We start from the raw sequence: 22008 nt of genomic DNA, 5'->3' as shown, positions 1-22008 counted from the left end.
AGATTCTTCAGCCTGCACCATGTTTTCATCTAAGGAAGGAACTTTTGCTAAAAGAGATATCATCTTTTTAAGACCAAGCATTCTTCCTCCTGGTCAAGACTTGGCGCCTTCATTACCCACAATGCAACACAACTAGCAGAAGTTCGTTATGCTGGTAGCAGTTAATGTAGCTTCAAGCTGTGAAGCTCCAGCAGAGATGAGGAGTGGGCTGCAGAGGCCTGGTAAACTCACTTCTAACTCCACATCTCAACATTTTTTTTTTCTTTCAAACTCGTAGTCTTCAGATCCAAATGATGCTGACTCAAGTGACATCACTCAAGGCAATTTTTCAGACTTCACACAGCTCGCTCTGGAGGCTTTATACAACGCTTTTCCACATATATTTCAAGACCTGTAAACACACTTTGAGATGTAGAGTTCCCCTTTAAAATTCACCAGTATGGCCACTTTTCAACACTGAATGCAACAGATACGTCTTAATCTGTAGCATTAATGTTTAAGGCTCGATATCTGAGGAGACGAACACCCTGAGGTTTGACTGCATTGACGCATTATAATACAAAATATATTTTAATATTAATATATTTCAGGGTCACAAAAAAATGTCCTTAACTGGGTAAACAACAGCCAAGTTCATCTGTACTGAAGCCCCACTTGTTCAGAACTCCTCTGAAACTACAGGCTGAATAATTCAAAGCAACTAGGAGGTGAGGAATAAGGCATTTCTTAAGAAAATAAAGAAATAACAAAAAAAAGGAATAGAAAACATTACATTAGCATACAGTACATGTCAGTGCCTTCGCATGAAATGAAAAACACTGTCACTGCATGTCTCCTGATTTAGAAGACCTGTCAGAGGGGTTCCTGGTTTCTACACCTGCAGCAGAAGAGTGAACCGCAGCAGAGATGCTTCATTGACATTTTCCTTTTGTACCTTGCTGCTTATCAGAGCTGCGTGCAGCATGAAGCCGATCACAATCGTATCAGATGGCTGCTTTTGGCGCAATAGTCAGATTTTCTTTCAGTCCGCCGACGCGCTGGAGTCAGTGGTTCAATAGGCTGTCCATTTGAGGGACGAGTCAATCACATCAATCACTGGCTTATTAGCTCCGTCTCAGCCACCGGGCCAAACTCCTCCCTCAGCAGTTTCAGCACGTTGTCTGAGTACTCGTCTCTCGGTCGACCCATGCCGCTCAGCTGGATGGGATGGAGGTCGGGGTGGGGCGGGACGTAGGAGGACGGGCAGTGCAGCTCATTCAGAGTAAACCAGAAGGCATCCGGATCCACCTGGATTAAGTGTCGGAAAACGCTGCGGAGAGGAGTGAAAGATACATGTGAAGAGGATTAGCTCCGAGCTGTGTTTTGCTAAGGTGCATAATATCTATGTTTTTCGGAAAAACATGGTCCTGTAATCCACAGTGACAGGCTGATCACAACACGGCAGGTTCACTGGCTCTGCACAGTCCTACAGCTTGACTATAAGCTCATTAACTCAACACCGTCGTTTACCTTCAGGTTGTTTGTATCACCTCCACCAATGAAAGCAGTGGTGGAATGTAACTACGTGCATTTACTCAAGTACTTTACTTGAGTGTTTCCATGTTGTCCTAGTTTATGCTTCTTCTTCTACACTGATTTGATAACATTAATTACTTTGAAGGTTCAGATTATTAGTACAAAATATAAATGATGATGTATTAAGTGACACAGCAGTTTATAAAGTAGTTCAAATCAATGCATCACCAATTATAATCCATTGATAGTCATCATTCTGAAAGATGATGAGCATTTTTACTCACGTTTACCATCCAGAGCCACATTTTCCAAAACCATCTCAAAGCTAAAATGATGTTAAAATCCATTTTACACGCTTTGTGCAGCTTGAGCGTTGTTTCCAAACACTCTTTCAAACACTGACACTCCCTTCTTTATATTTATGGTGTGTATGTCATTTCCCACATGCTTATATATGGCAGGTCTAACAAAGAATGATTTACTGAACAATCCCAAGTATAAAACATTTCTCTATGTCCGTTACAACACTTACACTATGTGACGTATGGATTTTTAATATACTGTATAGCACGGCTTACAGACTGTTAAATATAATAATAGTTAAATGTGTGTAAATGTAAGTCCTTTTATAGAAGCACTCTGGATTTCTAAGGTCAACCTACATCCATGGCTACAAGTGAGGTCTGAAGCTCTGTGTGGTTGTGTATTCCACTCTCTAACAGTAGTGATGGTGAGCCCGTCACACACGTCACAGTATGACAGGGGGGTCCACGAGGGACCGGTCCATAAGTCTAGACATGTGGTTTAGCCAGAGTGGATTTTGCTGTTATGTCTTCATTCATCATGTCACATGGCTGTTAAAGTGAGCGAAACAATACTGGTGTTTCATTTGGTCAGTTCAGTTTGAATGTTCAGCACATGGACTAATGCAGCTTTGAAAGCTAAAGTCAAAGGTCAAGGGTCATGAGTTCGGCCTTGTGTCACCTATATCATATGTTGTGAGCTAAATTTATCTTTTTTATGTTTTAATTTTTGACAGTTTACAGTATTTAACAGGACTTCCTCATGTGCCCATGCAGAACAAAAAGTTTTAAAAAATTATTTCACAGAAATGTACTGTATTATTTTATATGTTTTTGTTGTTTTTTCAACATTATGTCTAAATTATTTTTATTGATCATAAACTAGTTGTTGTAATCTATCCAGTTGCTTAACGTTGCTTTACTTTATGTGATTGTCAATTCTCTGGTTGACATTTAAAGTTTTACTTAAAGGACAGGTTCAGACTTTTTCCTACACATCTCCATATGTACATTGAAAGAGTTCTTGGTCGCTGTAATCATTCCTTCCCTCCATCCCTCCATACTGGCTGTGAAGAGATGACTACACTGTAAGAAATGAAGGACAAAGTCCAGTCTTTTTTACCGTTCAGCTGGAACTGAAGCTTGAGTTACATATTTCAAGGCTTAGCTCGTTTTTGTTTGCTGCCTCAGCTGTAATGAATGGCAGGTTTGTTGTCAGGACACAAGACCGGTAATAAAAGCTACATATGACCTCCAGGACAAAAGGACCCACGTGGTTCATCAAACTTAGACAGGTGAAGCTTCACGTCAGCTAAACTCTGGAATGTGTTTTTTCATGAAACAGGGACTGTGGATGTTTATCCTCATCTTTTACAGTGTAGCTGCATCATGAAGAGATCTCACCAGGCAAGCATGGAACCATTAAAGCACCCAATAACCCTTTTAATATACATATGACATTTAAGTAAAACTGAACTTGAGCAACAATACTCATTATGCAGAACAGCCCTTTCCATACTGTCTTACTGCTGTATTATTACTGGTGCCTTAAAGGTATCACGTGGAGTTTTTAAATAATTGAATTCATTGTAATTGTGGGAGGAAATGCATTCCACATGTTTATTAGGCCTTAAGGACACACACAGTATTTCTTATTTTGAAATACTGCATGTACACATGACTTTTGTTTCCGTTCTCCACCTTCAATATGTAGCGAGATAAGGGCTCACCTCAGGCTGGCTTCTTGCAGTCTGATGGGTTGTCTACAGCTCAGGTAGGGCAGGCTAGCCTCACAAACAGCATCCAGGTCTGCCTGACCTGAGAAAACCAAATTTTATTACAATATTAATCATAGAAGAATTTCAGTCAGGTGGTTATTGCGGTTATTAAAACAAATAATGTGTATGGATCAGGCCCAGAATACTAATGTAATGAAAAATATAATCACATCAGGAACCAAGCTGCAAATGTCAATATCAACTTTACGCACTGTTTCCTAAAATCCACTCCATCAAAAAAATCACACGTGATCACCCCCACGCCGGCATGCAGCGGAGCTTGGTAACATGGTAGATTGGACGGGGAGGAGGAAGAGGGATAAAAGAGGAAGAGAAGAAGATGAAAGAGGAGGAAAAAAGAAAGAGATCATGTGTGGACTTTACCTTTTCTAACTCCTAATGAGCTGAGAGAAACTGCTGAGACGGCTGAGGAGAAATTTCACAGTAGGCTGTTTCCACCTCTCTGGAAAGCACACACTTCAACTCTTCCCCCTTTTGAAGAGTGGCTGTGTATGAGAAGGGCCACCTCTCCCTCCTCTAGCCTTCCCTTCATATATTTTCTTCACTTCCTGCAGTTTTATGTACACTGACGCACCTGCCTTCATTCTCTTTACGCCCCTTCTTTAACTGCACCTTTCATAATCTTGCCAGCACCTGCTCCCTCCACCCACTTGACTTCTTGCCACTCTTTCATCTCCTCTTCCTATCTCTCGCACTTTCCCTCTCTCCATCTTTCCCAGCAGACATTTAGCGATTCCCTAAGCTGCAAACTGGGCTGCCTTTCAAGCCTCATTTCAAAACATGTCTCTCTTCCCTCTCTGCTTACTCTATTTGCCAATTCAACCCACACTCGGCTTGAACCAGGCCTGCTCGCTGTGTGTCAAGAATAAAAGCAGCAGTGCACATTTCAGAGTTAAATGGGATTATTTAGCAAGCGCTTTTATCTCTTTTCTTCCTCCCTTTCTGGTGCTGCACTCATAGCCTGTAGTCTTTTGTGGAATCAAGGTGCTTGGTGGGAAGCAGAGAAGTGAGAAATACTTGAGAGGAGAGGGCCAGGTGCTGTTAAATTTTGTGGTAAATGAATAACAGGGTGAAATTGGAGCTGAAGCTAGCACTGGGGCTGAAATGCATTATTTGCTTCAGTCAATCTGTGTTTCTGTCTTTCTCTCTCTGTGACTGAGGCTTGGTAATTGGCTTGCTGCAGGCGTCCCAGAGGTAAGCTGTAGCCAAATCGGTATTCACACGAGTAAAGCAGCAGCCACTGACTGTTTCTCTCCTGCTCTTTCACATTCTCTCCATCTCCAACTCCAAATCCCTCTCGGTCTGATATGGAGGACAGCGTCAAGCACCGGCAAGGAAAAGCAAGCACAAGGATCTTAAAAGGATGGATGAGACCTTTTCCTTTAATGTAACGTGTGGTTCCACTCCAGTCATATGTGGCTTGTACATAAAACATTGGAAGTGCGGAAGTAATGTTGCTACAGTTGCCTTTTTGTAGTCTCTAGTGGTCATGAATTGGGTGGAGGCTGCTTCTACACTCTTTAAAGCTGTGCTGTACTCGGCAACCTTTTGGTGTACGATACACCATGAGTGCCACAATGCAAGAGAAGAAGAAAATGAAACTGTGTTCATATAACACTTTTCTTAACAATGTTACAATGTGCTTTACAAACGCAAGGACAAGTGAGATCAAATAAATAGGAATAAAAACAGTATAAATAAAACCTATATCAAACACTTCCAAAGGCTTTCACAAAAAAGAAGTTTTAAGAAGAGATTTAAAAGAAGCCAGAGGCTTAGTGTGACTGAGTTCAGAGCATTCCACAGTGTGGGGGCTCCTAAGAGCAAAAGCCCCATCACCCTTGGTCACAAAGCGTGACCTGGGAGAAACCAGCGGGGGCTCCATCCTCAGATCTTAATGGTCGAGAGGGCACAAACCAGGTCAACAGATCAGATATGTATTCAGGAGCGAGGCTGTTTAAGGTCTTAAAAGTAAGCAATATCTTTTTTTTTAATCAGATAGAGACTTATTCATCCCAGTGGGGAATGTATAAACTGTCTCCAACACAACAGTGAGAGCGAGCAGCATGTTCAGACAAAGCTGGACCGAACATGACAATGGATAAGAGACGGGATCTAAGTGACTGCGAGCGTGGATTGATTGTTGGTGCCAGACAGGGTGGTTTGAGTACCTCAAAAACTGCTGATATGTTGGCGTTTTCACACACAACAGTGAACCGAGTTTACAGAGACTAGTGTGAAAAATGAAATCACTGTGTGTGCGGCAGCTCTGTGGGCAAAGACGCCTTGTTAATGAGAGAGAGTCAGAGGAGGATGGCCAGACAGGGTCAAGCTGTCAGGAGAGCAACAACCCTGCACCACAGCTTCTCTGAACGCACACGTGTAACCTTGAAGTGGACGGAGTACAGCAGCAGAGGACCACAAACATTTGTCACACCGCGTCATCTGCCAAATGCTAAACATCAGGCACACACTGCTGCTGCGGCACACACCTGTGGTAGTGTTTATATGCTTGAACCAAGCCTTTATGCATCATTTCCATAAAGGGGACCTGTGATTGAAACATCTAAAGCCGCTGCTTTATCCAGCTAAGACAAGTTAAAATGTCTCTGTTCAGTTTTGGTGCTATGTGGTGGCCTGGTTACACTTAACTCATAATGTTGCCTAACATGTATCGTCCCCTACAGCAGCGTTCAACAGAGGAAGGAAAACAGTGTAAGTTCACCTGAGTCCTCTGCTACATGTGCATTAAAATGAATTTAATCAAATGGGACTCTCAGACAGAGAGTTTATTTTCTTCAGTGACATGACACTGAAGTCACTCACATGACACTCTTCAGCGGCACTTGGTGAGAGCACATTTTCACTCCTTTACTCACACATGCTTTAAATAAAGAAAGAGGCGAGAGAGAGAAAACAGGAAGGTGAGGCACAAAGAAACACAGCAGCATCATGACTGATGATGATTTTTACAATGAGTGACACTTTCATTGTATAGTGACATTATTAGTGCTTCAAATGACATTCTTTGCGTTTATGCATTTGGGAAAATATTATTTTCATTATGATTTCTAGAGTAAAATACCATTTAAAAGGCAACAAGGCAGAGCCAGCTGCACATTAAGGTGCTGAGAAAACTGGGCAGCTCTTATAAAGATGTTGCAGAAACAGACAGACGAAGGACATCCTGACAGACTTGCTGGTGCACCAAAGACTTGCAGAGAGGAATATAAAGATTGACAAAAACACTGAGGAATTTCTCAAAAGGTCCAATAAGGAAACCAAACCACCTCAGAACAGTTGATGAAAATGTAAAGAGGGGATGGTGAATATTATCTGTGGTCTATTCCACTAACTAAAACATGGTGTTCAGTTAATTGAAAATGATGTAATTTGTCTTAATGTGACTTCACCACAGAGCTAAATTCTGCCATTCAACAGACACAATTTGAGGTTTTTCCATCAGGGCTGACTGTTACGTACTTTTGCTGTCAGTGACAAGAACAAGGGTGAAATTTGACACAGTGGGAGGTAACCACAGCCACATGACCACGCCTCTGTCAGTCAATGTGAAATTCTAGTCCGGCCTATCAAACCAAATTGTGAGCTGAATGTATCATTATATCCCAAATGGTGTAACTGTGGCTACGGAGCTTAAGTTATGTTTTCTCTCTAGTTGGAACCTGAGAGGAAAAAAACAAAACAAAACAGCCAAACAAGGGTAGAAATGCAGGAATTGATCGACGGCAACGGCCAGAGCTGCTGCTCCCACCGAGCTGACTGAGGCTACAACTAAGACATCAAATACAGGCGGTTGGTTAGTGTGTGCAGACTTCAGGGAGTAGAAGCAAATTATTTCTTTGTAAGTTCTTCACTCAGTAATCATTTGGTACGTTGTTAATATATTCAGTATATGCTTCGGCTCAGTTTGTTTGTCTGAAAAAACTGTCCTACTGTTCATGAAGCTTGGTGGAACGGTGCAGCAAGGGCCGAGGACGAAGCCGTTCAATTCTGGAGCACATCACAAATCACAAATTATTTTTCACTTCACCACAACTGTAACAATGCTTTTTTCTCAAGATCACACAACTGCAATTACTACCCGGTTTGTGTGAACACAGGTCCTGTATGAAAGGTACAACAGATGATGTTGGTGGGTGTTAACGTGGCGTCGTTCTGTTAGACTTAGACTTACATTTAGACTTAGACTGCTTCTTTATTGATCCCAGTTTGGGAAATTATTTTGTTGCAGTAGCAATTAAACATATAGCAAACACAGGATGTATACACAATTATTTAGAATAAAAACAAAAATATAACTAAGTAAAACTAAATATATAGTTATATAATATGTATTATAATGTATAATACATATAATATTATAATAATATAGTAAAAAATACAATATAACTAAGTATATTAACAGTATTTACAGCAAAAAACTGTTCTGTTGTTTCAATATTTGATCTGTCGTTATATTTGTGGCACATCGTCTGATTTCCACACTGTGTGGCAACTATTTCATTCTGTGTATTATATGAAGTTACTAAATCATACTGGTTTGTGTAAAAAGGTTTTTATCTATATGCAAATCGACTGACTCAAGTAAAGCTTTCTCCCTTGTGAACACAGTTGTCCATAGCATGTTTTAGATAACAAGCTATCATGTTCCTGATGCTATTTCTGTCTAAATATTTGATATTTGTACATATGTTCATGATCATTAAGTGTTTTCTGGTTTTCACAAATGCATGTCAACTATGTAAAATAACTCTTTCAAAGTACATAATAAATGCACAGCTGAGAGGATGAAGCTTCAGCTCGGTTTAACCATATTGTCACATAGTTGTATGAGTTCAGAGACACATTCAGACACATACAGTGGTTGCACTTGCAGATTTGCATATCATAGAGGAGTGGACCATTAGCCTTGGTGGAGGTCTGGCTCTGAGTGCCCTTCTAGTTGTTGAATGTATTGAACTCTCAGAATAAGTCTGAAATTGAAATAGCTGCTGCAAGACTGCCACGTTGCTATGGTTACACAACCTTTCAGGTAAGTGTGTGTACTTAAAACAGTGATTTAACTAAAACACGCTCTTGTTTCAGATGTGGAGCAGAGCTACAGAGGAATGCGCCGCTCGATCTGACTTCATCTGACCAAGCTATTAATGGAGATGGGTGCAGATGGCTTCTCTGCTGGTGCACTTGATGCCTTTTCTCACCTTTTCTCTGAACCTCACTTTGAGGCTCGCAGAGTGAAAATCCTGCCGCTGACTGAAGAACACTCTGTGGTGAACAGCTGGAGTGCAAAGGCTTACCGCCACCACTTCTGCCCGCCCAGATCAGTATTTATTCCAGCGACCGTCCTCCTGCCACCAATACTCGCATGTAACACCAAACCCCACCTCTTCCTCACCGCTGCCTGTTAAACCAACCCTGCTAACACCCACCGTGAGCCAAAAGCACACACCTGCAACTATATAAAAACTGACACTGACTTCACAGAACAATACAAGAACACTCCAACATCACTACAATCCAGCATCACACAGCGCTATGCAGTGTGCATCTTGTGTGAACTTAGTTTGAGTTTGCTAATTATCTTCTGCTAGAATGATATTATGGACTAGGGGACTGATGACAGTGTCTGAATATTTATCAGCCTGCATTTCTACATACAAGTCTCTGTATACTGCACTGATGACAAAGTATGCTTCATGCAACAGACAGCAGACAGAGCGTAAACCCCTGAGCTGCTGTTTACACCATAAACAGCATTTTTCAATTCAAATTTCTCTGAGAATCTCAATTTCCAACATTTTTCCCCGATCATGCCTTATCTGGAACTCCCCATGGACTGCAGACCTGTCACTGCTAACTCTGCTGTTGGCACTGCAGACAGCCATGCTACCTCTGTGACACCAGCCGCTAACTCTTCATCCATCCGTGATGAGCCTCAGCAGCGGGGTGGAGCATGTGTGAGCTCCCTGTGCAGGTGACCAGACGGGAGACACCACTACGAAATCAAATCCCAGGTCTTTACGCAAACTTAATGTCTGCGCCACTCCCTCCCCTAAGATCATAAAACCACATTGTTATCCAGATTTTTTTAAAGCAGTAATCTCTATGCACTGATTTATCGCTGCTCCAACCCCACCAACCGGCTCCTGCGCACTCGCCGTCCTTGGGATGTAGAAGTGATTATGATTACCACTTAATGAATGAAAAGAGCGTTTTCCTGTAATTTTTCCCGCTGATTGCAACCATCACTTCTTACTGTAGGTGATGAGCTTGTTATTTTCAGCACGTCATTTGAAAAACCACTTATCCACTCAAACCTGCATACATAAGTAAAGACACCAAAATAGAGGTGAGAAGAAGTCCCACACTGCATTAACATTCTCCTGCTTCTGTTATGAGCACTGTGCTTCCCCTGAAGTGTTCGGCCGTGCCGGAAAATTGGAGCAATCGGAACCCGGAGCGCTCGCAACAGAACGTCACTGCTTAATGAACATAATGGTTGATGAAAAATTAGACAAGCAGCTCATAATTACATCATTGGTAACACACTGGCACTGAGCCCCCAGACCACTTTGGATGAGCATTTCCAGTTATGATACTGAAGCTATGCCAAGCACTAAATACACAACTCTGAAAAACAATGCTTTTCCAAGCTAATCAGTTAAACGTCCTCCTCTCTTGATTTGATGGCTGCTGTGCAGATTCAGCGGCGTCTCCTGCTTCACTGTGGTGAGGTGGTGTTTGAGGGAGAACGACTGGGCGCAGCTGTAATTGTGCCCCCGTCCCAAATACGAGAGATCGACACACAACAAAAATAAACTTTTATGTAAGGGTATTGGAAAGTAGATGCGCCGCCTCTGAAGTTTTCACAATCCATTTTTCAAGAAGCAACACTGGATCATATATTCATAATAAAACAGAGCAGGAGAGTGAGGTACATGTTACCCCTGCCTGGTTTGCATTGTTATACAAGAGTGCCATCTGGTGGTGAAAAATGTCAAACGTCAGACTGAAGATCAGTTAATTGTGGACAGCCTGTCCAACTGTGGACACGGCTTTTGTCCCCAGATGGAAAATGTGAAATAACTGATTTTAGGGTGAGAGGTTAAAGTTAGAGGAAGGGTTAGGATTAGACTTTAAGAAGCAAAAAATGAGACAACAGAGACCAGAGACTGTTGAGTAACTGAAGTCGTATATCAAGCAAGAATGGGAAAGAATAAATGTTTACTGAGTACTGTTAAAAGAAAAGGTGATGGAACACAGTGGTGAACATGCCCCCGTGCCCGCTTTTTTGGAGCATACTGCAGGCATCAAATTCAGAATGAGAGTACGTTCACAAAAAAGTTTAACAGTTTGAATGTCAAATATCCTGTTGTTGCATTGTATGCAATGGGATAAAGGGCAGAAATGATTTGCAAATCATTGCATTCTATTTTCATTTATGTTTTTCACAGTGCTCCAACTTTTTTGGAATGAAGCTCGTATATATTGTGTTCTGGGAAACCTGTGTGTGTGTGTGTGTGTGTGTGTGTGTGTGTGTGTTCCTATTCTCTTACCCAGGTCCAGCCTCTGGCATAGTGAGCCCAGCCCCTGCAGCACAGCCAGCTGCAGTTTGTAGGCCAGGGTGTGTGTGTAGACGGGTCCGGCCTTGGCGCTGATCGGAGCCTGCCGTGCCAGTGAGGAGCTCAGCTTGGGCAGAATCTCTTTAGAAACCCTCCTCCTCAGGAAGTCGCCACATGTTTCACCCAGCGTACACAGCACCTGGCAGAGAGACTCGGCACGTAAGGCACAGAAGCAGCAAGTTGTCCAAAGTGATAAAAGGTCCCTGTGGTGTGTGTTTCATTCAACAATCGGACAAATGAAGCTCTATTATTCCCTGGATGAGTTATGCATTTATACAAGCTTCCATATTGCTGACGGCCGTAGCACAGTTTGCCAGCAGTGCTGCTGAGTGACTACGTGTACAAGCTAGTATGTCTGGTTTTCATCGGGAATTCATCAGGGAAAGTATGAAAAAAGAAGTCCTAAAAATAGTCCAATTAAAGATTTGACAAGTTTTGACATGCACACTCATTTAGAGTGACATCTAGAATCAACTGACACGTGTACTCTGAGAAATGATCAGAAACCAGTGTGATCTTCATTCATCAGGGAACAACATTTTCATCTTCTCTGATTCCTTGAAATAGATTATTTAATGATGTTTTCACAGAATGACAAACAATGAAATGACCTGCCAAATGTAATCACTGTAACCATTTCATAACGGACCGACGTCATTGTTGGTCAAAAACCACAGCCTCTGCTTGATTCGGTCGGCACATTTCAGTATTATAAGCCTGCAAAACTGATGTCATACAAAATCAGATCTGTGCAGCTGCCACACACAACGACATCAAGTAATTTGATCCTGATAATGTAATGAAACATTAAACTAAGCAGTCATTAAAAATGCTTTTTTGTGTACTTTTTCCACATGATCCAGCTGCAGATGTTACTACATGATGCACATTACATGGACAATGTTCTTAAAGACTTTCAGGAGAAGACTTATTTTACGTACTCTGAAGGCTCTGAGGACTGCTAAAGGGTCATCAGCTGTGAGTCTCTGGACGAGGGCGGGCCAGCAGCGATGGGCCATAGGCAGCAATTCATTCTCCTTCTCACTCAGTACACATACACATAGCTCCAGCACGTCCAGTACCTTAGGACAAAGATATGCAGTACATCCATTCATATACAGCTTTTGAATATAGAGTGTAACAACACATACAATAGGTAGGTCCAGGTAGCTTTTGGCTGATGTAAAACAACCTCTGTGGGCCATACTGGAGGTCCAAAGCTCCTGGGTGACACTGTGATGGTGACACTGTGATATTTTCTGAAAGTACAACGTGTTTCAGCAGAACTGTACAGAAGGTTAATTTCTGTTTAGTTTCACACTACAAAGTGATTGATTCATCACTGACACAACATCATCTCAGTGGATGGCAATGTCAGTCTGCTATTCAGTCCACCACTTTGATCCTGTGACTCCTCCAGCAGCACCCTCATCAGGTTTTGAGAGAGATTTCTTGGCAGCTGTTGAAAGGATTGCCATGAAATTTGGTGCCGACATTCATGTCCCCCACAAGGTGAATTGTTAGCACTTTCTAACGATTCTTTCACTTTTCATCTGATGCCATCATCAGGTCAGTAATATGTCCATTACTTTGATTTGTGACCAGCAAACCAATGACATTCCCATCAGCCTCAGCTGCACTTTGTGTAGATGTTAGCATATTAACATGCTTAACTAAGATGGTGAACATCGTAAATTATAATTGGCATGCCAGCATTATCATTATGTTAGCATTTAGCTCAAAGCACTGCTGTGCCAAAGTACAGCCTCACGGAGCTGCTAGCATGGCTGTGGACTCTTCTCTTGTGCAATGTCAACTTGTGATGGTTAAATAACCACATTCAATGTGGTTATTTAACCATCATGGCCTTTTTAACAAATATGGAACTGGCTGCATAAAGACAGACTCTCTCCACAGCTTCTATGCTTTCTATCTAAAAAAGCTGTGTTTCACTGGTAAGTGAACTCATAATGAGTTATCCCTTTTATTATTTCTCATTCAACAACCACATTAGCAGACTATAAGCAGAGTTATGTTTCCTCTTGTTGTCATCAGGTTATCAACTCTTATTGTAATGGAGCAGAGCTCAGAGTTGAGGTGTCTAACTCACATTAGACAGGTCTGCAAAGCAACGACTGACCAAAAATTACAGACCTGGCATGTCTCTGTGCTCCACATGGTGCTCTGTGGAGAAGGATGAGGCGGTGCTGCGCCAGCTAACTCAAGTGTGTTGCAAATATACAACTTAATAGGGGTTTCTAGAGCGATATTTTAACAACACCACAGTCAGTTCTCCAGTGGATCTTCATGGCAGTGTCATGTGACCTCACCAGTATTATTACGATCAAAACCAACGCCCCCCTTCACACTACACCACACTGCAGACAGTACCTTGAGTCGGAGCCTGAGACTGGGGTCAGACAACAGATGAATGCAGCGCTCCATAACATCTTTAGTGATTCTGAGGTGGGAGGGAAGCTCTTCTTTCACATCAGGACCAACAAGATCATCAAGATCCTCACATTCCTCGGGAGGAGGGACTTCTGGAAATACAGGGATGGTCAGATGGATGATGTACGACTGCATTTTCTGGCACTACAACCCACTTCCCCCACTGATAACTTTAATCCAACAGATAATCTACAAAAACTGAAACCTATGCTACAATGTAATGTCATTTCCTGTTTTGTCCTCATACAGACACCGACTGCATTACCTAAGTCTTCGGTGTCGTCCTCCTCTATTCCAATGCCCTCTGCCAGCTCTTTCTGCTTGCGATGATCCAGCAGGAATTGGCGGATATCGAAGACTTCTTTGTGCGTGGAGGTCTGCCTGGGACTGGCAGACTTGCTGGACCTTTCATGACTGGAGGGAAACCACCTCGCTAAAGGAAAAAGAATAAAAACAGGTTAGGTTAGCAACACAGCAAGGTGTGTGATACAAAAGTGGTTATACACAAGACCCTTTTCTTCTTTTTTCTCCATCCTCAAGGTTACTGCGGTTCCTCTCAGAGATAACCTGCCAATCATACACTGACCTATAACATCCATAATGTCAAACTGAGTGATCTTTTAGTGGTCACGTAAGTCTTCTACCCTGGCATTTTATCATGAATACTCATGGCCTCTAAATCTGACAACATTCATGCCAAAAACAAACAACTAGTCTGTATTTCCACTAAATAAATCCATCCTCGTGAGGGTGAAAAAGCCTCTGAAACAAATTTGAACCCCTCATTAAAACCTGTGATTTATTCATACATGTTATGAGCATAACTGAGCTAAATGCTTCAGCAGACTGTGGTAGAGAGTGGGATGGTATGGCACAGTATGGTATAGGTATGGTAGGCCCACATAAGAAATACACTAATTTTGTCCCTTACCCGTTTCCACTCTCACCATATGCGACAAACAAGTTCACGTCACTTTAGAAATCTCACCCAGTGCCTTCATGAGTGCGTGCAGCACGGAGCAGAAAAGAGCAGCTGTGTGGTCGTAGCTGAGATCCAGAGCCATCAGCACATCCTGAACGATGTCTCCAACCAGAGGCAGAAGGCTGCAGTCGGAGTGAGTTAACATCACTGTCAACACCCGTGGAGCCTGGCCAACAAGACGACAATATGATGAAATACATGTTCAGGGTCCAGCAAGCCCACATAAACCCGCTCACAGTACGGCTTTACACTAGACTAGACTCAGCTTTAACACTAAGGACTCGTGACCTCACTTGGAGGTATGGTGGAAAAAAACGTGTGGAGTTAATCAACTCTTAATTTTCCTGACAACAGATATAATTTGAGTCAGTCTGACAGCAGCCAATCCCACTGCTTCGACAGTGCAGACCAGTGGAAAGACAACAGATGACACACAGATTAGTACATGCAGATGTAAACTCCAATGTGGGGAAGAAAAGCATTCTTTTTTGGTTTACCATACTTACTGTTACTCTATTATGCCACTTTATTCATTTGCAGTGCTGAAATGATTGTAAGTAGCCAAGAAGTAAATAGCCAAGAATATCGATCAAGCGAATATTCCAAATATTGACTGTCAAACATCAGGATTTGTTGCATTTTTTTGCAAACTGAATATATAAGCAATCTGAAAATGCCGCTTTTGATGCTGAGAACTTAATGGCAAAGGCAATGATGGCAATTTTTCACCATTGTCTGTCATTGTATGGACCAAATGATTAATCAGTTAGACAAAAACATATACTGATAATGAGCATAATTGTTATTCATTCATCTTATACTGCCTCAAACACATGAATTCCTCTTCCTGCACACAGCACTTGTTTTCTGAAATTCTGCTGAACAAATGTTGACTGTTTACTTCATTCTTATTCATCCTGCTTCTCCAGTGCTACTGTGCATTACTGTGCACTCTATCAACATGCCAAGCTGTGTCAGCTTTTACCTGTGGATGCTGGCTGAGCCTCTGCAGGTTAAGTGATATGTCATTCAGCAGGTAGTCTGAGTTCTCATTGATCAGCTCCTTCAGGGAGGTGTAGCCACAGGTCTTACTGATGTCCCACATAGAGGCCAGTGCTGCCTGGCTGACCAGCAGCGTCTCCTCCCCAGCTTTCTCCATCACGGGGTACAGCGATGTCATCAACAAGGGACGGAAGTCACGCCCCAGAGCCTGAGCAAAGCAGGCGACGCCCTCGAGTTGGATACACAGCTGCCAGATGTTGCTATTCAGCTGGTGGATTGTGGGGGTGGATGATGAGGCTGACGAGGAGCCAAATGAAGACGGAATGACTTGGAGAGAGTTTGCAGCAGTGTTGCTGGCATTGCTGTTGGATATGGAGAGGAGTCTGGATGGGCTGAGGAGCTACAGAGGAGACAAAAGACAAACTAGGTCATCAACATAGACATAAAGACATAAAAAGGTCAATACTGTGTAAAGATGACAAGATGCAACAGCAACAGAATAATTTCCCAAATTGGGACAAACGAAGAAACAGTCTAAGTCTACAACATGAGCATCAATACAGCTGGGGGCATTTTGTTTTCATGAAGAGAAAAACAACAATGTTGTAGAGAAGAGCAGAAGAAGTAGGTACACTGTGGGTTCAAATTTACTTCCTGTTTCAGCCGGTAGACCTCCACCAAGGAAGACTAATTTCAATGAATAACATCTCCCTGCACACACATGAAGACGCGACACACTTCACAGTTTATACAAAACTCGACAGGGTACCTTTAAAAAGACACATCAGACGGCTGAATCAAAGCAACATCACCGACAACGTCACCTGAAATCAATACATCACTTCACACCAATGGCTGCTCAAGACCCCGACTCATAAAAGACCGTTTGTTTGAGCTTGCTGTCAACAATGATTGTAGCTTACATTAGCCATCAGTAACTGCTACCCTGCTGTGTCAGTACAGAGTAAAAACAGTGGCTGTGCTAACTGCTCACAGTCAGCGCTGATGTCCACATACAGCCTGCAGTTTCCACTGTGTTCGTATTTATCCCTTATTCCATTTCTGAATGTGACTAATTTGACTTGAGGGAGGACCTCACCGCTGTCTTTACCTTCTCTGTCTATTTCTGTGTCTAGAATGCTTTTCATGCGGTGGTGTTCCTCCACAGGCACACATTTTAGCTGACAAAGAGAAAAGTGCAAGTTTATCTACAAACTAACACAGTGCTGCCAGTGTTTTCAGGCCTCCGAGGCCCTGAGATATTTTCTCTGCCTGTCAGCTCAATAATCCAGCCTTGAAAGTTTAGAGCAGATACTTGAAACCCTGGAGCGGCTTCCCCCTCTGCTCAGTCTGTTCAGGCATAAGAGTGCACAGCGATCAGTCCAAGGCCATATTGTGAGCAAAGTATGGATACGTTTCAGAGTACAGCCTGGAGTGCTCTGTTTGGAGTGAAGTGACGTGACCACGCTCACATTTAAATGCAGACAGAGATGTGTGTCAGCACAGCAGTCTAATGTCACACTTGATTAGAAAAAATTCACAGAATACGAAATGTAAAATTTTGAAATCAAAGACATCACTTCCTCATTTAGAATATCATCCGACGAAGAGCGGGATCATCTATTACACATGATGGCTACACGTCATTTAGCTGACAAGGATGCAATATTCATGGGCCATAAAACAATCCTCACTGAACAACCTCAAAGTGTAGTTTGACCTTACGGGAAATGCACTTACTTGCTTTCTTGATGACAGTTACATGAGAAGATCGATACCACTCTTGTGTCTGTATGCTAAACATGAAGCTAGAGCGGACAGACAGTTAGCTTAGCTTAGCATAAACACTGGAAACAGGCTCACCTGGCCCTGTTATTCTGCCTCTGATTGGCCTACCGTGATATTCTTACCATGATCTTACCAATTCTCATTCCTCTTTCCTAAATCTAACCAGCAAATCCAACAAAAGCAATGAGTACTAGCCAATCAGAAGCAGAGTAGAATGGTTTTATGACCTCTGGACAGAGCCAGGCTAGCTGATCCCCCTGCCCCTCACCGGATCAACTTCATATTCAGCATACATCCATGAGAGTGACATCAACCTTAAATAAATGAATCAATGACACCATCCTCACCTGCTGGTCCTGTCGGTCTCTCTCTGTCTCCTCGCTGACAGTAATCAAGTGCCAATTCTGCAGACTGGCGTATTCCTCCATGATAGACACCACTGCCCCTTTAAGGTCTTCCTGGGTGGCAGAGTGTCCCTGAACTTGACTCTCCAAACCCTGACCTTCTGCTGGTACAGCTATGCCTGCGGCACCCCTGACAATCTCATTTAGCACCATGGCAGCCTGCTTCCTGTACACTGAAGACTGTTGGTACAGATCCAAGAAGTGGTCTGTCAGCAGATAAAGGTTGCCATAGTAACCTAAAGATAGGAAGAGGGAAAGTTGCTTGTTAGATTTTTGGTAGGAGAGCTGTCAAACAAAATGTCAAAAGTAAACATACAGACATACAATGTTGCCAGCTTTAATCCATGAGGTGTCAGCCTTCAAAAACTGGCATTAGCCCAACTTTAATATTTATAACTTCTTTATATTCCCTTTCACACAGACGTAAAGTGCTGTCATGTATCCAGAAGGATAAGAAATGGACTGCAGATTGTTTAGATACAGCCTATCTCTGAAGTTCAGATCAAACATCTGTCATACCGAGTGTTCGACAGATCTCCATGAGCACGCAGAAGATCCTCTCATCTGTGAAGTAGAGAAAATGCTTCTTCTGTACGTGAGCACTGTGAGAGCCTGAGCTCGTCTCTATGTTGGCAGAGTAACTCCTTTCTTCCACGATGCGAACGTCCATCACATCCAGCTCCAGCACCTGTAAAGGCACACAGAAGGGTCTGTTGGGTGTCATAACAGACCAAAAAGCAGGCAAAGTCTGACTCCATCATTAACGACGATCATGAGGGCATTTTTTACCCAATCATATGAAGTATAATCTGAAACAATGGCGGCTAACACTACCTGCATCAAGGCTTTGGAAATCCTCTCCAGGTGTGCAGCTGAGTTTAGCACCACAGAGACGTGTGGCCCCAGGACCTTTAAATAACCCAGAAACACATTGAGGACAAACAGCTTCTTCTGGTCATCAGAGGTCCTCATCAGTCTGGGCATGGATGTGGCCAAAGAGTGGAGATTCTCTGAAAGCACGTCAGTGAAGGTCTGAGCACTGCTGCTGCTCTGATTCCTCTGTGATACCCCTCTGAGAGCGACCTCACACCTGCAGGAGAGAAAAGGACCAGAGAGACGGTTCATTAGACATCTTGTTATCAAGCAGTCTGGGCTTCAGTCTTTCTCCTCCCTAAAATGTCAATCAAATCACACCTCTTTCTGATTCTGGGCTCCTCATCATTGACTGCTCCCACCAGAGCTTCCAGTAGCAGTCCCACACACTCTCCCAGCGTCTGGCTACACCTGGCCAGCAGGTGGTCATCCAGCTCCACCATCTCTAGTCTAACCCTCCAGTGCTGATGAGCCGAGGTGCAGGAGATGATCTTCTTCAGGAGCACAGACAGTTTCTCCACAGTGCTCTTCACCCAGTCCTGTGTCCGACGGACCACCAGCTGTCCGATCCTCCCCAGGTCCGCAGAGGGAGTCTTCCAAGGCTCACTCGTCTGAAGCTGGGCGTCTTCCATGACAAGCCCCACAGTCCGGGACCAAACCTGAATGACAGTGCAGAAGCACAGAGAAGGGACAATTATTTGATACCACCACAGCTACAATTCCTTGTTTTCATTTGGTCAAACAAATTAAACCTAACCAGTTATTTAGGCCGGCCAATACCCACACTGACAAGGCTGACTGAATAAAAAATGCCTGCAGACACGTCAGAGAGTATTTTTTATTTTCAAATATTTTTCTGTATTCAAGTGAATAATAATACATTAGTGTTTAACAAATGTTAATTGGAAGAAAGGAAGAGATGCCGCTATCTGTCACTAAAACTTTCATTTATCATTATTATTGTTATCATTATTATTTATTCATTCATACGTTTTTTTGTTTTTTGCTTTTACAAAGTTTAGGTATTTGGTTACATGTGGACATTTATTTAGTTGATACATTACTTTATGTAAAATAAGAACACTGCAGACAGAGTATAGATCGAATTAGGTAAACAGAGACAATACTATGTCTCATTTGTTATTATTATTATGAAATTGTTATATTTTATCAAGACGCAAAAAAAGCAACAACATGATATCAGCATCATGTATGACCGCCCTGCTCGCTTGATATTGACATCAGGCATTGAAAAAAACCATATCGGTCGACCGCTCATATGCAGTATATCCTAGTACATAATGCAATAATCAACGGAACATTAACCGACAAAATCTTTAATGCATCAGTAGTTTAAGGCATTCATGACACTAAAAGTCCAAAAATTCACTTGTCCTAGCTCATTTGGGGTCTTGCTGCTTTTCTCTGTTTACAGTAACTTCAAAGGTTTTGTACTGTGGGTTCAGGCAAAAGAAACTATTTGAAGACAGTACTTTGGGTCCCAGCAACTTATGACAGGCATTTTTCATTTCCTAACAATTTATACCCTCAACGATCAAATAAAAAGATTAAATCATTTCAATACATTTTCTACTTGAAGGTTCACTTTAACTAAAATTTGATTAGAAAGCAAAGTAACTGCACATTAATTTTCTGACAGGAGACTAAGTGACTACTTGTTGCAGCTCTAAAAATAATCCTTTAATTCCACAGAGACATATTCTAATATAGGACTGAATACAGATGAAAAAGCTCAGAAACACAACGAATAGCTGTAACAGCAGACACAGAGATGTGGTACCTTGATGGCTCTGACTGTGACTGCATGGCCTTGTCTCAGATCTCCTGTAATGATCCTGGCTCCAGCCGTAGTGATCCCAGGTAAAAATGAAGCCATGGTGCTGCCTAAAGCGCGTCTCTGCTCTGAGGATGGGACCACATGCTCCTGAGCGCAGTCACACTGCAGAGTCAAAGCCTGGAGGCACTTCAACGCTGCTGCCTGTATATCCCGAGATTTCGCCTTCTCTCCTAAAGCCAACAGCAGTGATATGGCAGCTCCGAGTCCGGGCAGCATGACGGGTTCAAACAGTTTGAAGACTATGTCACCATAGGCAGAATGAAGCAGTGCGTCCAGGCACCTCAGCACAGCCGATTTCAGCTCCTCTGATGTATCTGCAGGTTTCCCAGGATCGGTTGGAGAGCACAGGCAGAGGCAAAGCTCTGAGAGGAGGCCATGGAGGGTCTCCCAGCTCTGGACACAAGTGTTCTCCAGGACGTGGCTCATGGCCTCAGCCACAGCTTGCACCAGTTTGTCCTTCTTGGGTGCGGGGACTTTAAGGACAAAGCGAAGAGGGAAGAGGACGTACTCTTGGAGCTGCTGCAGTGTGGCATCATTGACTTCTTTCAACTGGGCGCTCAGTGTCTCCACATTGGTCACAGTTGGCTCTCGGGTGAGCAGGACGCAGGCCGGGCGCAGGTACGCAAAGGCGATCTTTGGATCACTGATCTGATCCATGGTTGGAGGCATGACAGCAGGGCTCACTTTCATGAGAGAGAACAGAAAGAGAGACGGGCAATGTGAGAATAGGACAAAGAAAACACATGACTTTTCAAACACTGTACCAGAAACTAAACTGAATGAGTTCTTATACTTTATATTTCACCTTTGTGATTAAATCTGTAATGGTCACCTTCCATGTTGACTGCTAACATAACTCACGCTGAGAATATCTGAATGTTTCCACTCCCCTCTGTGGACATGGCTCTACCCTCTGGCCATTATTTACTAATGAGGTTGAATTGAAGAAGGAAGTCCATGTTAATTTACTACTGACATTACTGACATTCTGGATTCAGATGTTTACTAACCAGTATTAAGTTAGTTATTCTATGTGCAACGCTGTTTTCCCCACTGTGACAAAGTTCAAACTTTATTCAAGTTAAGAAACAGAGACAAAATAACATCATGTCTCTGCAGTGACAGCAGAACATCTCAAGCACAGATGTCGTCTATTAGTTAGCTGACAGCATCCAGCATGCTGCTGAAGCTGCGCTGCGGTCCTCGCGACAGCAAACAGGTAATGTTAGCCTACCTTCACATTAGCAGGGTGAAGCAGACCCGCTGAGGGCAGCAAAACGTACACAGAAGAGGTTTTAGCATACACAGAAAACTTGTAACATCACACACTGATGTAGGTGCTGGACTATGGCTACAGGTGACGTCATGAATCTGCGTCGACGACGCACATG

At 42.8% G+C, this 22008-nt stretch overlaps 1 protein-coding gene across 1 annotated transcript; it reads right to left on the bottom strand.

The window, feature by feature from the left end:
• Positions 1-555: 555 nt before the first annotated feature.
• Positions 556-21944, bottom strand: tti1 (TELO2 interacting protein 1). Its single transcript, XM_076740045.1, has 14 exons — positions 21852-21944; positions 20561-21300; positions 19081-19418; positions 18721-18976; positions 18406-18574; positions 17830-18122; positions 15678-16094; positions 14699-14858; positions 13976-14143; positions 13651-13802; positions 12201-12341; positions 11194-11398; positions 3548-3635; positions 556-1309 (listed from the first exon to the last, which is right to left on the bottom strand). Exons 2-14 carry the CDS (start codon positions 21284-21286, stop codon positions 1093-1095), a joined length of 3330 nt encoding a protein of 1109 aa, XP_076596160.1. The 5' UTR covers positions 21287-21300; positions 21852-21944; the 3' UTR covers positions 556-1092.
• Between the last annotated feature and the right edge of the window lie 64 nt (positions 21945-22008).

The sequence above is a fragment of the Chaetodon auriga genome, chromosome 10 (genome assembly GCF_051107435.1).
Source record: "Chaetodon auriga isolate fChaAug3 chromosome 10, fChaAug3.hap1, whole genome shotgun sequence".
Classification (NCBI taxonomy): Eukaryota; Metazoa; Chordata; class Actinopteri; order Chaetodontiformes; family Chaetodontidae; genus Chaetodon; species Chaetodon auriga.
Note: the sequence above shows the minus strand (reverse complement) of the source record. Positions and strands in the feature narration are given on the sequence as shown.

Excerpts from the sequence above, each read along its gene's own strand:
- tti1 (XM_076740045.1), bottom strand. The coding sequence starts at position 21,286 with ATGCCTCCAACCATGGATCAGATCAGTGATCCAAAGATCGCCTTTGCG. Across the intron at positions 18,123-18,405 it reads GGAGATCTGTCGAACACTCG|GTTACTATGGCAACCTTTAT; the intron begins GTATGACAGATG and ends TCCTATCTTTAG. Across the intron at positions 12,342-13,650 it reads GTCTCAGGCTCCGACTCAAG|GTACTGGACGTGCTGGAGCT; the intron begins GTACTGTCTGCA and ends CTTTGTCCTAAG.